The sequence below is a fragment of the Acartia tonsa genome, chromosome 3, assembly GCF_053477335.1.
Source record: "Acartia tonsa isolate MP-2025a chromosome 3, ASM5347733v1, whole genome shotgun sequence".
In the NCBI taxonomy this organism is placed as follows: domain Eukaryota; kingdom Metazoa; phylum Arthropoda; class Copepoda; order Calanoida; family Acartiidae; genus Acartia; species Acartia tonsa.
Genome location: NC_137262.1, coordinates 803,951 through 822,127, shown reverse-complemented (window position 1 = coordinate 822,127; position 18,177 = coordinate 803,951). Strand labels below are relative to the sequence as shown.

The 18,177-nt window shown below is 32.1% G+C and overlaps 1 protein-coding gene and 1 long non-coding RNA gene across 2 annotated transcripts; both read left to right on the top strand.

Annotated features, from left to right (window-relative positions):
* Positions 1-3,091: 3,091 nt before the first annotated feature.
* LOC145312989 (uncharacterized) lies at positions 3,092-7,562 on the top strand. The gene is made up of 5 exons (XR_013877187.1): positions 3,092-3,142; positions 4,379-4,460; positions 5,265-5,312; positions 5,969-6,078; positions 7,458-7,562. It is a non-coding gene; the product is annotated as an uncharacterized LOC145312989 (long non-coding RNA).
* A 2,194-nt stretch (positions 7,563-9,756) lies between these two features.
* LOC145312988 (uncharacterized) lies at positions 9,757-11,517 on the top strand. Its single transcript, XM_080152206.1, has 2 exons — positions 9,757-9,860; positions 10,492-11,517. The coding sequence occupies exon 2, from the start codon at positions 10,493-10,495 to the stop codon at positions 11,279-11,281; it is 789 nt and encodes a 262-aa protein (XP_080008332.1). The 5' UTR covers positions 9,757-9,860; position 10,492; the 3' UTR covers positions 11,282-11,517.
* Positions 11,518-18,177: the final 6,660 nt, after the last annotated feature.

Genomic DNA, 18,177 nt, shown 5'->3' with positions numbered 1-18,177 from the left:
CACAGTTTTCTACGAATATGAAAATGTACAAACATAAGATTAAAAGCAGTTTTTTGCCCGTGTCTTCGGCACCTCGGGGCTAAAAAACTGGTTTTAATCTTATTATTGTACATTCTATATCTGCGGAAAGCTGTTTATAATACGATGCGAAAAATAACTATTAGAATTGTGCTAAAAGGTTCCGTGATTTTTAAAAAGATACTATTAATATCTTTTTATAAATTTTTAAAAGCCTTTCTATAATTAGGGTCGTTCCGTCCGTAACAGATAGCTTTTTTCGTTAATTTAGGCATGTTAGAATTGTCCTATCGATTTTAAACTTTGCATGGTGATTCCTGCAGTAGTTAGGTACGATTTAGAAAGCATAGCAACTCTATAATCATTACCAAAATGTCTGTGCGTCCATTTTAAACATGTTGATTTTTTTTACTTTTTTAACAACAAATTTTTATATGATCTAATTATCCGATTGATCTGATTTTTTATACTGATTCCTGGGACAACAAAGTACAATATTACAAGCGAAGCAACTCTATAATTAATCTATGTCCATAAACATTATTCTGTATCAAGCAATTTTTCAACAAATTTACTTACAATTTTGCATCGACTCTTATACATTTATATTCTGATTATTCAGTTCTGACACTATACAAGTGTTAATGTCCGTTTGTCCTATCGTTTCTGCGCTTCGCTTTTATGGATGTTGTCATTCTTGTTTCTTTTAGAAAAGAAGATGAAAAAGTAAAGCTGACTAATTCCAGTTTTGCTGGACCTTAGGACCGAAGAGTTTGCTAAAAAGTTTTATAGGATAACTTAGTTAGTAATATAACAAAAGGCCACAACCTAATTAAATGATTTTGTAAAATATAAATATTAAACTTATTAATAATAAATCTAAACCATATATATATACAGAAGAAACTTCTATAATCGGTGAATCATTTTGATAACTTTTCAAAAAAAACACTTCTACAATGTGTTATCTCAATAAATATGTCTAAGAAAATAAGCGACAAAAAACAAATATATCAGCAAGAGGTTACCACACTGAATGACATGATTCTGTTTTGGAAAATCATAGAAAAAAACTTTCTTCATTTGCTGAGTTATTTTCAACGAAATAGATAAGCCATTTCCTTTTTTCTATGAAGTCAAATCGTATAAGATGTCTTCGGTCAATGAGTTAGATTTTCTTAAGTCTTACTTATTTCTTTATATCTATGTTTGTAAGGCTAAGAAAATTACCTAATTTTCTACTAGATGTTTTTCAATAGATGTAGAATATACGTAGATATTTTGACATTGCAAAGATTGTCGCCCAATTTAGCTTGCTAACGTGAAACTCGCTTATTGGTTAGAATGTTCATCCAATAGGAGGGGAGGGAATAGGGAAAAGGCGGTCTAAGGGGAAAATTATAATTTTAGACCGCTGCAAGTTTCACTTTACAAGAGAACATGGAAATCTAAAGTAAGATATATGTAAGTGATAATAAATCCATTGTTTCTCTACTATAATAGGAATCAAACCTAAACTTCATCTAAACTTGATTACAAACTTTAAGATGCTACACTTTTGAATGAAGAATCCTTTATTGTTTGTTTATTACGTAAAAGGTTATGAAAAAAAATATTATTTACGTGGATTTTCTTTGAAAAAAAAATACATTTGTGCAAACAAATAGACAATAATAATTATTATTTCTCGTATTCATTCGAATCCGGTGGATAAGAACCGGTTCTCATCCATTGGAAAAAAACTATGTCTAGCATCGTATTATATCCAGCTTTCCACGAATATAAAAATGTACAATCATAAAATTAAAACCAGTTTTTTTAGCCCGTGCCTTCGGCACCTCGGGGCTAAAAAAACTAGTTTTAATCTTATAATTGTACATTCTATATCCGCGGAAAGCCGTTTATAATACGATGAAAGAAATAACTATTATTTCTGCCATGGATAGATCTATAGAAAATAAAAAGAAGATTCGTGTATTTTTCAATGCGTGGCGTTTTAATAATTCATGTTTCAATCACTCAAAGTTTGGGTTATTTTATTCAACTTCAATCTGAACATTAAAGTAATAGAATAGAGGAGGCATGAGCTATATGCAACTCTGCCCGCATGAAATCAGTGGCGTCGGAATAAACTTTCTTGTATTCATTCGAATCCGGTGGTTAGGAACCGGTTCTCATCCATACGAAAAAACTATGTCTAGCATCGTATTATATCCAGCTTTCTACGAATATAAAAATGTACAATCATAAGATTAAAACCAGTTTTTTTAGCCGGTGCCTTCGGCACCTCGGGGCTAAAAAAACTAGTTTTAATCTTATAATTGTGCATTCTATATCCGCGGAAAGCAGTTCATAATACGATGCGAGAAATAACTATTCTGTCATTTTTAATTTAGAATATATGACTTCGATAATACTTTAAATTTACGCAACTATGGGCGTTTTGTAATCTTGTTAAAAGCAAGGCTACTCTATAATTAGGATAGGTCCGTCTGTCCATCAAACTGTTCGTCTGTGGCATGATAATTTCTATAGTAGTTGGGTGCGATTTTTATTTACATATCACAGAATTCCAGGTTATTTATTAGTTTTACTTCTTGTAGAGTTGGTTCATCAAGATTTGCACCCTATCACATATTTTGTGCTTGTGCTTCGCTTTCTAAAGTGTACGTAATTGATAGAACAATTCTAACATGCATTAATTAATTATAAGAGCTATCCGTTATAGACTCATGGATTGACCCTTATTTTCCTTATATACAAAGAAAAACCTAAGGATTTTTGTTTTAAGTTAAAGATCTTGAAAAGTAAATTGCAACTATGCAACTAGTGTATGTATAAGATTGTAATAAATCTGCTCTGAACCTATTAAGCTTCAATGAAAAGGTTTGCGATTCAGCGGTTAGCGAGATCCTTTGCGACAAACAAACAGACAGACATACTGTTACTTTTATGGTAGGATTATAGATTTCAAAGCAGTTCCGCTACTATCATTATCCTTTATTATTATGAAACTAATACTAATGAACCAGGATAAAAACAACTGTTTTTCTCTTTGAGTATAAAAGCTGTCAAAAAATGTTTTGACTTTGTAGTTGAAATTATCCCTACGCCAAAAAGTCAGGTAAGAAACTGATTTAAACTTTTTAGAGAAAAATTTTATCTAATTTTTTTCCCCACTTTTTGCAAGATCAAAAATAAAACATTACTAGGAAATGTAAAAAAGCACAAAGTAGTTTTTTAAACCAGTCCCTGTATGTCAAGAAAGTTCTTTGTTTATTAGCTGATTTCAATTAAAATACATTGGATTGATAGCATTTGATATTCTTCTGGTAAATTTTACACTACTATGTATATAACTTTTGATTAGTTTATTTTTTTATTAGCGACTACGCTACAAAGAGACATCATGTTACTTTAGTATAAGGATATCTAATCAGTTGTTTACATTTATTGCTGCCCTACTTATTGAAGAATAAACATTTGTCCTTTCTAATATATAACAGTTAGGGAGTTGAATCCATTTTTATAGAAGCAGAAATATAATCTATGATTATGGTTTGGACCCTCTAAAACTATAATCTACCCTTCCACTTTCCCCTCTCTTGGTGAAGATATCTTCAACGCCGATACGATTTTTGAAATGTAAGATTCTACTTTCCCCTCTCTTGGTGAAGATATCTTCAACGCCGATACGATTTTTGAAATGTAAGATTCCACTTTCCCCTCTCTTGGTGAAGATATCTTCAACGCCGATATGATTTTTGAAATTTAAGATTCCACTTTTGCCTCTCTTGGTGAAGATATCTTTAACAAGAGAGACAAAAGTGGAATCTTATATTTCAAAAATCGTATCGGCGTTGAAGATATCTTCACCAAGAGAGGGGAAAGTGGAAGGGTAGATTACAGTTTTAGAGGGTTCAAACCATAATCATAGATTATAATTCTGCTTTTATAAAAATTGATTCAACTCCCTAACTGTATAAAGACAAAGTAGAAATGTATTTTGTCTTCAAATAGGTCTCAGGGTGGTTTTAGGCTATTCCATTTTTCGATTGAAGAGTTAGGGTGGTTTTAGGCTATTTTTCAGCCCATATCTACTCCTTAGAATACAAAGACCCTAGGGACAAAACCGCTAGTGTTATAATATACTACTTATAAATGTACAAGTATAGATGAATAACCCAAACAACTACCTGCCCCAAGTGAGACCTTTTTTGTCTGTAAGCAATTATTTTGCTCTTTTGTAGATACATGGCTGTGTTTATATTTCCGACGCTATTAGCTGATATAGTTGCATATAGCTTGTGTCCGCTCTATTCTTTTACTTTGTATACCAATAACATTTTATTTTATTTAGAATGTTGAAGAATATTGCTCTGTGTTTTGCCATCCTTGCCATGGTTGTCTGCTATGCTCAGGCTATGGAAACTAAAGAAGAGGTCAATTTTAAATTTTACCCTTATAATAAAGTAACAGGATGTCTGTTTGTCTGTGTGTTTGTGTATATGTTTGTACCAAAGGATCTCGCTAACCGCTGAACCGATAAGGTTTTCCCTAACAGGATAGCTTCTCATAGGTCCCGGGAAGGTGTATAACTATTGCAGGGGAGAGTACCACAAACCTCCCAAGAGAAATCACAAAAGAATATAAAAAAATTTACTTAGAGACTTGAACACAACATAGAAAAAAAACATTTAAAGTGCCACTAGAGGCCTCTAAACTAATCATGATATAAACAAAATGGATTGTTTTTCTTCAAGCCAGTGTACATTCACAATATTGGTTATGATTTTAAGTTTTTTCATTTAAATGATAATTCATGCAGAAGTGAAGAGTTCTTTAAATTTAGTATTAAAGTTTTCTTTTTTTTTTCTCCAGGGATAGATTTTCTAACAATTTTCTCTACAAAAATCACAAAGCCTTTTAAAGTTTTCTACAACAAATCACGAAACCTTTTAAAGTGTTTCATTTAACTGAAGAGGGGTGGGAAAGAAGGGAGGAAAGGGGGAAGGGGGTTGTGGGGAAATTTTCCATTAGAATCGTTTGTCAGAAAATCATTCCCTTGTCCCTGATTTTTCTCTTTTTGAAACCACAACATTTTTAACTGTTAAAAAACTTTTCCAGTTTAATAATAGTTATTTATTGCATCGTATTAAAAAAATTTTAGATTAAAACCAGTTTTGTTAAAAAATACAACAATTTGAAAGAAATGGTTATTAAAATTATTAATTGTTTAATCTTAGGTTGAGTCAAGATTCTTTTTTGGAAGACTGAATTGCTTTGCTACTTGTGTAAGTATTATATATTAACTTATATGTTTTTCTTTCTATCTATCTTTCTTCATATTTATCTACTACTCTATCTATCAATCCATTCAACTATCTATCTATCAAAAATGTGAGAAAAAGGTTGAAAGTTTTAGGTAAACTGGAACATTTTACCACGTAGCTCATAAACTATACGTAGCACAGGAATGTTTCTTATATATCTAAAAACTATCCATTTTTCATTTTATCATTCTATTAGTTTTTCCAATTATCAAATTAATATTAATCTATAAATTTGGCTATCAATCTATCTAACAATCTATCTTTCTATCTATCAATCAACCTAACTATTAATCTATCAATTTATTAATCTACCTATCAATCTATCAATAAATCTAACTAATAATCTAACTATCTTTCTACCTGCCAATCTATCAATCGACCTAACTATTAATCTATCAATATATTTTTAAATCTATCTATATGTATATCAATCTATCTATATGTATATCAATCTATCTATCTATCTATTTATCAATCTATCTATCAATCTATATATCTTTCTATGTACCTGAATATCTTAGTAACCAAATTCATCTATCTATTAATTTTTTTAACTATCTATTATCATTCTATTAATCTATCAATCTATAAATCCATTAATCTATCAATCTATCTAGTCTGCTGCCAACTTTGCCGCTACAACCACCTGCACCATCTGTGGAACTGCACGTCCTTGTAACCAAATCTTTCCTCTGGCCGGTCTCTTTGCTGGCCTCGGCAGATAAAGGTGTGTCCACAAGGAATATACTGTTCTTTGATGGCGGAGCAAGATCTAGATAAAGTAATAGCTATATATCGCATCGTATTATAAACATCTTTCCGTGGATATAAAATGTACAATTATATGATTAAAACCAGTTTTTTTAGCCCCAAGGTGCCGAGGTATATTGTTATATTTGTAGAAAGCTGGATATAATACGATGCTAAACATAGTTTTTTCGTATGGATGAGAACCGGTTCCTATCCACCGGATTCGAATGAATACGAGAAAAGAAAATTATTAGATTAAAACCAGTTTTGTTAGATCATCAAATATTAATCGACTTCGAAAAGAAATGTAACTGAAAATTAAATAAATTATCTAGCTGTTTTAGATATTTTAAACGTCTTAATATTTATCCAATATTTGAAATCTGGAACATGAAAAAGTAGAAAATGGTTTAAGATAGAGAAAGGGTGTGGTAAAAAAAATTTGAAAGGTTTAATTGTTGCTTTAAATTATAATTAATACAAGGATGACAACATTCATAAAAGCGAAGCACTGCAAACAATAGCACAAACGGACATTAACACTTGTATAGTGTCAGAACTGAATAATCAGAATATAAATGTAAAAGAGTCGAAGCAAAAGTAAATTTGTTGAAAAACTGCGTGATACAGGATAATGTTTATGGACATACTTACATTTTTAGGACTTGATTATAGAGTTGCTTCGCTTATGATATTGTACTTTGTTGTCCCAGGAATCAATATACCAAAAATCAGATAAATCGGATAATTAGTTCACATAAAAATTTGTTGTTAAAAAAGTAGAAAAATCAACATATTTTTAATGGACGTACGGACATTCTGGTAATGATTATAGAGTTGCTTAGCTTTTTAAATAGTACCTAACTACTACAGAAATCACCATGCAAAGTTTGAAATCGATAGGACAATTCTAACATGCCTAAATTAGCGAAAAAAGCTATCCGTCTTTAATAATTTTAAGCAAATGGCAAATTTACAGTTCATATAGGGTTTTATAGAAATATTTGTTAGTAGATTTATTGACTAAAATTTGCAAAGCACAGAGACATTTTAAAGAATTATTATTAATTCAACTTTTAAAAGTTGTATATTAATGGTTATTTTCGTATTCATTCGAATCCGTTGGATAGGAACCGGTTCTCATCCATACGAAAAAACCATGTCTAGCATCGTACTATATCCAGCTTTTTACGAAAATAAAAATTTACAATCATAAGATTAAAACTAGTTTTTTTTTATAATTGTACATTCTATATCCGCGGAAAGCCGTTTATAATACGATACGAGAAATAACTATTCTATTATGTACTTTTAAAACATTTTTTACATTTTTACAAGCTAATTTTTGTCATTTAGGAATTTGGTGAACTTAGAGTTAAGAAGTTTATCAATGGAAGAAGACATTCTTCTAAAATTATTTTCATTAATATTTAATTTTTAAAAATATATTTCTTTGGCTTACATGATGTGTTTTTTTATTGCGCAAGTACTCTTTAAATATTGTTTGTCCGTTGTTCTTTCTGTCTGCGTATGAAAGTTATCTCTACGCAGTCTCTTTCGAATGGTTTTACAGCATTTATTTTTCGTACGTCCGTTATAGTTAGCTCTTTTCGTTAATTTTAACAGAACCTATCGATTTCAAACATTGCATGCTGATATCTATAACAGTAAGGTACGACTTAGAAAGCGCAGCAACTCTATAATTGTTACTAGAAAGTCTCTACGTCCATTGAAAACAAGCTGATTTTTTACTTTTTTAACAACAAATTTTTGAATGTTCAAATTATCCTATTCATCTGATTTTTTGAATAATGATTCCTATTACAACAAAGTATAACGTTATAAGCGAAGCATCTCTACAATCAAGTCCTAAAAACGTCAGTATGTCTTTAAACAGTAACATGTATTTAAACAGTTTTGTAACAAATTTACTTACAATTTTGTATAGACATATGCATTAATATTCAGTTTATTCAGTTCTGACACTCTACAAGTGTTAATGTTTGTTTGTCCTACCGTTTCAGAGCTTCGCTTTTATGGGTGGTGTCATCCTTGTTTGGTACATTAAGCGCTGAGACGGTCTTATATTTTGCCTGGAAGGACTAAAAATGAACCACCAGGAAAAAAGTTTTCATATACATATAACTTATATCATACATTTTACCATTCTATACTAAAATTTCCGATGAATTATGAATTTACTAAATGGTTCACTAAAATTAATAAGAAATGGGTGGAGATTTTCTGAAAGGATTTAACAGGATTTTTTTTAAATTGGGGAGGAGTTTCAAAATCTTAAAATCGTTTACTAAATGCAATCTTAGGGACTTTCACAATTTCAGATTTATGATATGTGAGTAAGCCCTGATTCTTGATTTATATAAAAAAGAAAAACAAAGATGACAACATCCATAAGTTGCAAAGCATAGGAAAGTATAAAAATGTCAAAAATCTATCTACTTATAATATAAAGTATTAAGATTTTTTGTTTGTATCTTAAGAATTCAATAACTACTGAACCGGTTGAGTTCACAATTCTAGAGAAGCTTCACATAAGTCTCGGGTTAGTTTTTGGCTATTTTTTTGTATTTAGTCTTGTGATAGTTTTAGGTTTTTTTTTCAATTTTCAAATACAGAGCCCCTAGACGCTAGGGGCGCAGCATATAAAAGTACAGGTAGGTTTATTGCTGAAAGGTATTTGCTTCTTAAATTCTTAAAGACAATATAAAAATAAGCATCTACTCATGTACTGCTTTGTTGTGCCGTTTGTTTTGTTAATATATAATAGAATATTGCTGGGCTTCGCTACTTATGGATATTGTCATCCTTGTTTCTTGTTAAATTCACCTGGATTATGGTAATATCGAGTTAACTTTACGAGTTATACAAAATATTTACCTCCTTATTACTACTATATGAAAGGACACTACACAACTTTATATTTTTGTTCAAACAATTAATTATGATTAAAATAAAATTTTAATACGGAATGTTTTTAAAAGATGAAACTTCTAAAATGGCTATCGAATGTTTCATATGTTGGTTACAATAACTTTTGTAAGTGAAAGCTTAAACTAATGTATTATGTAAACATATCTTACGCATAGGTACACCTCTCTCTCTTTTAGTTAAAAGTATGAATAACTTTTATGTGACTCCACCGCCATTTGTCTTAAGATATTTAAATTGCTTGTATGGCGTGAAACGTTTTCTAGTTTCCAAGAAAATTGCGTTAACACCCCATAAAGGCCAACCTTGCCCTCTTTTTATTGCCTCTAGCTATATATAATATGCCTACTAGCGGATGCGCCCCAAAATGGGGGGGATTTTTTTTGTCTTTGAGGGGGTTGGGGGTGTCCCATCTCCCCAAGAAAATAGCTTAAAACCACCACAGGACCAATAGGTATATACCCTGAAGAGTAGAATCCGATCGGTTCAGTGGTTACCAAAATCTTAAGGGACGGACGGACAGACATCAAGCTACTTTGTAATATAGATGAACGCCATTTTTTATACGTATGGCTCATTTGCTTTTTTTAAAAATCTTGTTATAAATTTTAAAAAACTGTAGTATCCTTTCATGTTAAATTCTAGGGCAATTTTCCAAAATCCCAATAAAAATGTTAGCGTCTACCATATTTAGTAGGTGGAGACTGATAAATTGAAACGCCCCTTTTACCTCTTTGCTTGGACTATAAAATGAACATTTTTTTAGTTTGTTTGTTAGTTAATTCAGGTCTTAGTTACATTAATAATCAGGTAATATTTTGTTATAAAATAAATTATTACTTTTCGCTTGCAATGTTTATTGTAAGTAGCGTAGCTTCTACAAAACTATAAATGTCCGAAGTTCTGTACTTTTATAACAACAAATTTTTATGTGATCTTATTATCCGATTGATCTGATTTTTGGTATACTGATTCTTAGGATAACAAAGTACAATTTTGTAAACGAAACAACTCTATAATCAATTCCTAAAAATGTAAGTATGTCCATTAACTTTATCCTGTATCAAGCAGTTTGCAACAAATTTACTTACAATTTTGCTTCGACTCTTATACTTTTATATTCTGATTATTCCGTTTGTCCTACCGTTTCAGTGCTTCGCTTTTATGGATGTTGTCATCCTTGGTGATTTAAACTTAAATTCGACAAAACAATATAACCAAGATATATTATTATGTAAAGTAGAAAGGTTTTTGTCTGTGATAACCATTAATATGTAGAATTCTACATTTTACAAAAGCTTTACATAGGTCCGTGGATGGTTTGGAGCTATTTGAGTATAAGATTATCTATGGGATTCAAGGATCGCAGTCGCTTGTACTTCCTAAACTATTTTGATCATTTTCAATTCTTGTTTTTCTAAAAATATTTATCCTTATCTAGAATGTTGAAATTGGTGTTTGTGTTGGCTGTAATATCCTCCGTATTCTGTGGGCCAGCACCACAAAATTTCTTCTCCAACGAGCCAATTGAGTATCAAGAAAGGTCGGCACTCCCTGTAGCCTACCCATTTTATCCACGTCGCTACCATCGTCGCCCCCTATATGCACCCCACCACCCAGCTGTGTTACCATATGCCCGGCCAATTGCTGTCAGACGGCCTACTGCTGTCCTACGCCCCCGTCCAACTACAACCTCCCTGCTCTCCTCACTTCTAGGAATTGGACTCCTGGGAAGCTTGCTTGATCGGTCAGGCAATCTTGGCAGACAGCTGGAGCTTGACCTTGAAGAACTTAGTGAGCAAGAAAGATCTGCCCTTGTTGAAAGTGCCTTAACTGATCAAGCTGCCTATTATGACGCTGTGGAGGCTTATGAAACAGAAGTAGAACAAGCCAATGAAGCCGCCAGACAACTTGAAATTGATGCATCAGATGCTCATTTTGAACCTGAAGAAATTGACGCTCTGCTTGAAGATGCTATTGAGGCCAGAAATGTTAACGATCTTATTGGCAGAGCTATTGAATTTTCCGGCGAGGAACGTCTTGATGAGGTCATTGACACTGTTGTCAATGAAGCCATTGAAAATGGCGCCAAACTTGATGTCAACGAGGATGGGATGGTGGATAGGAATGAGTTCTACTGGACCTTTCCAGAGCTGGATTTGTACGAGCAGTTTGGCAAGCTTGATGTCAACAATGATGGTTTCATAACTATTGATGAATTAGAAAATTAAATGTTATGTAAAATAAAAATAAAAAAGTTATATATTTTATAAAAAGGAAAATTTATTATACGATTCATAATGTTAAACTATATAAAAACTGCTATATTTATCCTCTTTAATTTATCTTAAATTTAAAATCAACCTAATTTTTTTCACTTTTCATTATTACTTATATTTAAAAAGTTTATAACTTTATAAATTCATCTATGTGTATTGTATATATCCAATAAATAAATTAATTTTGATATTTTTTTATTTAATACTAGCGGCTGTGCGAATAGAATATGTGGATATATTGACAGGGGAAATTTATTGTCAATTTAGGTTGCTATTATGGACCTCATTTATTGGTCAGTTAGTTCATCCAGTTGGATAGGAAAGGATGGGTTAAAGGAGGTTGATTGGGTTATCGTTATTTTAGCCAACTAGAAGTAACACTTTATTACAGTACATGGAAATCTGGTGCAACATCCAAATAATTATATATCAATTCCAACATTCTAAATACATCCATTCTAACTGTGTTGTGAGTTGCAGCTGTTTATAGGCCAAAGCATTTTCCCTTATATTCGTATTAACGCCATGTGTTAATTGAAGGTAAATTAAAGTTTATTCTGCAACTCGTCATATTAAGATAGGTCACAAATTTAAATATAAATGGAATATCTTTAAATCTGGTACAATTTTTATGTAATAGTCTCTTTCGTGGCAACGCCCCTTAAGGGGCGATTCGTCGCATTTTTAAAATGGCTTTTGATAGGTTATTTTAGGTTAGGTTAGGTTATATTGGGTTAGGTGATTGCCCCACAGGGTTAGGCAATTGGCCCCGCAGGGTAAGAGCCCATACCCCAAGGAAATAGCCTAAAACCACCACAGGACCAGTAGGTATATTCCCTGAAAAGTAGAATTCAATCGGTTCAGTGGTTACCAAGATCTTAAGCTTCAGACGGACGGACGGACAGACAGACAACTTTCTTCTTATTTCATAGTTTTCTGTATTGTATTAACTCTCCCTTTACAATATCCTCCATATTTTCTGGATTAATCTGGATTTAAAGGTCTTTTAAATACTCTTAAATTGAATTAATTGCCCATTGTCCCCTCCCTTACTCCCTGACTATTTAGACAGTCAGGCGAGATTATCAGCCACCCCACCCTTGCATAATTAAGTCCTCTCTTAAACTCCTCCCATATTTATTAGGGTAAGGTAAACGAATGGATCACTGCCTTTTAGAAAAAGGTTTCTTATAATGCGCTTATTAAAATCTTTCTTTTCTTTAACTCTATAAACAAATATTCCTTTTTAGTAGCGAAGCTACTCTATAATTCGAAATGTCCGTCCGTCCGTCTGAGACAAAGTGGGGGAAACGTGATTTTCTCGGCTCCTATAAAAGATAGACAGCTGAAATTAGTGAAGATTCTTATAACATATGCCCATCTAATCTATACATTGTTTTGTCCAACCGTCTGCCATTTGGGGTGCTAGATCAATTCCTACATTTTCATATTTTTCTGATTTTCTCAACTCCTTTTTAAGATAATGAGCTGAAATTTTCAGGGATTGCTTAAATTTACATTTTACATATTTTCCTTAAGTTTTATTATGATTTTTTTATTAATAGGGGTGCTAGATCGATTCCTAGATTTTTCGGTTTTCTATTGTTTTCTCAATTCCTATTCAAAATTTACAGCTGAAATTATCAGGGATTGAATATGCTAATAGTCTACATATTTCCATCAAGTTTCATTAAGATTTGTTTATATATTGTGGTGCTAGATCGATTCCTAGATTTTTAATTTTCCGTGATTTAAAGGTTGCGTGATTTTGAAGTTTTCGTCATTTCCCTATTTCATCAAATATATAGGATGACACTGGTATATTGTAAATATATTCATAATATACATTCATAATTTCTGAGCTTCGCTACTTATGGATGATGTCATCCTTGTTTCTCTCTATACAGCTATGAAAAGTTTTCAGCTTGTTAAATAACTTAGAAACATTAAAGTAAAAAAATAGAGTTGGCAGGGGTTAAATAACTGTATGTTCACTGGGAGGGGACCCTTTGCCTATTTTTATTTGTGTCTTTGAAAATCAGCCATAACCTCCTTTATTAGCTTATTTTGTCTTTCATGTTTATCATGCAAATTCGCTCACATTACATTAGAGACCTTTTTAGAAAGCTCCAATATCTGTCATTTCAACTGTAATGTGAGCGTATTTGCATGATAAACATGAAAATCAAAATAAGCTAATAAAGGAGGTTAGGTGAAGGTAGTCTAAAAAGAAAAGTAAAATTTTATCACCAAAAGTAATTTTAAAATTTTCTACTATGGGAAGGTACTAACTTAATTTAGGGAAAGCATGTTCTAAACTCACCATAAGGTCCCAGTACATCCTGTGTAAACCGTTTCTGCGGTTTTTTTTTCTAACCTAACACGCCTTTGGGTGGGGTGTGGCTAGCAAACGATAAAGGTCCCCACCACAGGATCCAATAGTTGTTTGGGCTGTACATTTATTTAAGAAACATTGACCTCTAAAATCTATATTACCTCATCAATACACAGAAATACTTTCGTGTTCTCACCTGGTATATAAAAACTCTTATCCTTTCCTCTCACTCTGATTGAAAATTCGATGACAGAAGTTGGAGTTATTAAATATCTTGGAATTCTTAAAACCTGTTCTCCCCCTCTCTTTTTCCTTCCCCCTTTCTTTGCGTAATTCTTGTAGAATAGGTGTTTTTATAATTTATAAATTTTGGTTTTCCAGTGCGATTAAGCTTTTTTCTAGGTACAGGAAAGGTTTTTAACTATTTTGGGAGAGCGTATCTCCACCCTCCCAATTTAAAATCCTCCCCCCCCCCCAATTTTTTTTAATATTCCTTATTAAAACTCAAATTAAAAAGTAGAAGGGCGGTTGACTTATCCCCCTCCCACCTTAAGAACACCTAGAGGCTTCTAGTGGGCGTTGCCCTTTGTCTTTCTTAAAATAAAAGCTATATTTCTTATTTTATAGTTTTCTGTATTGTATTAACTCTCCCTTTACAATATCCTCCATATTTTCTGGATTAATCTGGATTTAAAGGTCTTTCAGCAAATACATTTAAATTGAATTAATTGCCCATTGTCCCCTCCCTTACTCCCTGCTAAATAGTCTTAATTCACATTTATGTACATTTTTTTATAGGTAGGAGTTTTCCACAAGATCTTTCAATATGAATATACTTGCGGTTGCACCCCTAGCATCTAAGTACACTGTATTAAAATGAATCAGGAGGTTACACAAAAATAGCCTAATACCATAAAATGACATAAAACCATCCCAGGACCTATGTGAAACTTCCATAAAACATGTCAAACAAATCAGCTCTTGTCTATCCAATGTATCAACCAAATTTTCCTTTTTACCTTTTGACGTATACTTCTTCAAAATACCATAAACAGGATTGGTTTTTATGAAAACTAATGCCTTTTTGAATTGGGTTAAAAAAGTAAACTATATGCCTTTCTACAAAGGGCACATTAAAAAATGTATGTAAAAAATTAATTCATCTAAGTCTTTACTCAAATGAATAGATATTAACATAATAAACAAGGATGACAACATCCATAAAAGTGAAGCTCTGAAACGGTAGGACAAAAGTGCATTAACAGTTGTGGACCTTCGCCGCCAGCTAGGACCAGGGTTAATCACTACAATCCCAGGGCGGCACACACACAACGCAGTTAGTTATATCTAAACAGGGACCCGTGCCCGCCAATGTGGTAGAATAATCATCTCAACACCTCGCCTTCTAGTCAGGAATTAGCACTGTAACCCTAGGGCTAATTCACAGTTGTTGAGTCCCTAAAAAGAGGTCCGCGCCCGCCTATGCGGTTAAATAATCTCAATTATGAAGCAACATCTCAAAAAAATTATACATAAATAAAATCCAGTTATCACGCAACCTCTCACTATATTAACTTTCACAACTGCGGCTGCGGTTCCTTGACATACATCCGCTGCGGCCAGCAACCCAGGTTTGACAGTTGCTCCAATTTGGCAGTAAGCCACTGCCCTGGTTCGATTTTCTTCCCAATTTATCCGTCCAACAGTTATCTGCTGACAGTTCGGACTTCTTGCAGCTGTTGGCGGTTGCACTTGCAATCCTCGCAGCTGGCACCAATTTTTATAGTATGGAGTATTTTTGGTTGTTTGATGTCTATTAAAATTAAGCTACATTAAATTTCAAAAGTAAAATAAGACTGGAGAAATTATGTTTAAGTTTAAGTTTAAGTTAAATGTCGTCGTCTTAAAAAAACACAAAAAGTAAAAAGGTCTTAATAAATGAAAGATCTCTAAAGTTATTTTGTTGAATATACGTGGATATTATGACAGGGTAAAAATTTTCTTCCATAAAGGTTGCTATTTCAGCTGTCATTTTTGGTTAGTTCCTTCCTTTTAGTATGAGGTAGGGGTTGCGGTGAAGGGAGTGGAAGGGGAAATCATTAAATTAGCCCGCTGCGTGTTTCACTTTATTAAATTTGATTTTTAAGGAAGCATATTGGGGTCTGGAAAAATACAGTAAAATGTTCTTGGAATCGATTATCTCCAAAAATATAAGAAATTTAATTTCAAAATTTCAGCTTTTCTTGGATAATTAGAGCAAATCTTTGATATTGTAAATCAATAAAAGATCTATAGCATAGATGTACTGTACATATTTACAGACAACTACCTCCTTTCCATTTTCAAAGACCTCTTTTGTCTGCTTCTTAATTGTTTCTTGCTACTTGGCTGTCTTAATATAAGCGACACCATTGGTTGATTTTCAATGACCCAATAGAAAGGTTGCACAAGGCGGTTGCAATGGGGAGATACAGTAATTTAATCCTTTCTCCCTCTAGTGTTTTACTTAACATCTAATGAATAAACAACCTACTTCTGTGGCCTATTTAATTTTAACTTCTTGAAGTTAGCCTACCAAATACCAACTACTATAGAGGTTTCAACCCTAGCAAGTAGATTTTTATTCATCAGCAAAAAAAACATACCTACAGTCGCCTGAACAGGCAAATTTTGTAAGATTTTTTTATATTTGAAGTAGAACTCTCAATAAAATTTCTACACAAAAAATAAGTACAAAAAAACCTATAATATTAACTATTCTATGCTTTTAAGAGAAAATAAATGTATCAAAATTAAGATGTACGTGGTTTTTTGATTAAACTGCTTTTTAACCCTTTTTGTAAGGGGTATCAAAATTATACTCATACTGCACATAGTTAAAAATAAGAAAAGTAATCCACATTAATTTTATTAGGATTTTAAATTTTTATTTATTAAAAGCAAAGCTTTTCTATAATTAGGGTCGGTCCTTACATCCGTCCATACGTAACGGATAGCTCTTTTTGTTAATTTATAGGCATGTTAGAATGAACCTCGTAATAGTGTCTGACTGATTATGACGTAAGAAAAAAAATTAGCCAATTAGAGGCCACTATAAATTTTACCATTAGTCAATAATGACCTCTCATTGGCTAATTTTTTTTCTTACGTCATAATCAGTCAGACACTATTACTAGGTTCTGTTAGAATTGTCCTATTGAATTCAAACTTTGCATGATAAATCCTATAGGAGTTAGGAACTAGTTAAAAAGCTAAGCAACTCTATAATCGTTACCAGAAAGTCCGTACGTCCATTTTAAACATGTTGATTTTTAACTTTTTTAACATCAAATTTTTATGTGATAAAATTATCCGATTGGTCTGATTTTTGGAATACTGATTCTTAGGACAACGAAGTACATTGTTATAAGCGAATCATCTCTATAATCAAGTCCTAAAAATGTAAGTATGTCCTTAATCAATATCCTGTATTTAAGTAGTTTTTCATCATATTTATTTAAAATTTTGTTTCGTTCAATTTTTATTATTCTGTTCTGACACTATACAAGTGTTTATGTTTGTTTGTCCTAGCGTTTCAGAGCTTCACTTTTATGGACGTTGTCATCCTTGTTAGGGTTTTAGATTTTGGTTTATTATATTCATGGGTACATTTGGCTACATTTTTATGCATCTTTCCTTTTTGGATAAATTTTTCAGCTTTTAGAGTGTTTTGTGTTAGAGTGTATTTTTGATACTCCTTTAAAAATGCTTCAAAAACTGTTTAATAGTTATTTCTCGCAACGTATTATAAACAGCTTTCCGCGGATATAGAATGTACAATTATACGATTAAAACCAGTTTTTTAGACCCGAGGGATGAGAACCGGTTCTTATCCACCGGATTCGAATGAATACGAGAAAGTCTTTTAATATTTTAAATGTATAGATTAACTTCTTTTAAGATGTAAATATTTATTTACCTATATATAGATACCTAAAACTATCTGTGCTTTTAATTTTAATTCACTAAATTCTGTGTTTAATTTGAAATTAAATACTTACTGATTTTTATAAGATCGAAATACATTGGAACAAAACAGTGAGCTGCACTTAAGATCCATTTACTAAATAACAAGGATGACAACATCTATAAAAGCGAATCTCTGAAATGGTAGGACAAAGGAACATTAATACTTGTAGTGTGTCAGAACTGAAAATTCAGAACATAAATGTATAAATGTCGAATCAAAATTTTAATCAGATTTTTTGAAAAACTGCTTAAATACAGGTGAATGTTTAAGGACATACTTACGTTTTTTAGACTCGATTATAGAGATGCTTCGCTTATAACATTGTACTTTGTTGTCCTAGGAATCAGTATTCCAAAATCAAATCAATCGGATAATTTTATCACATACAAATTTGTTGTTAAAAAAGTTAAAAATCAACAGGTTTAAAATGGACGTACGGACATTCTGGTAACGATATAGAGTTAGTACGCTTTCTAAATCGTACCTAACTACTATAGGAATCAC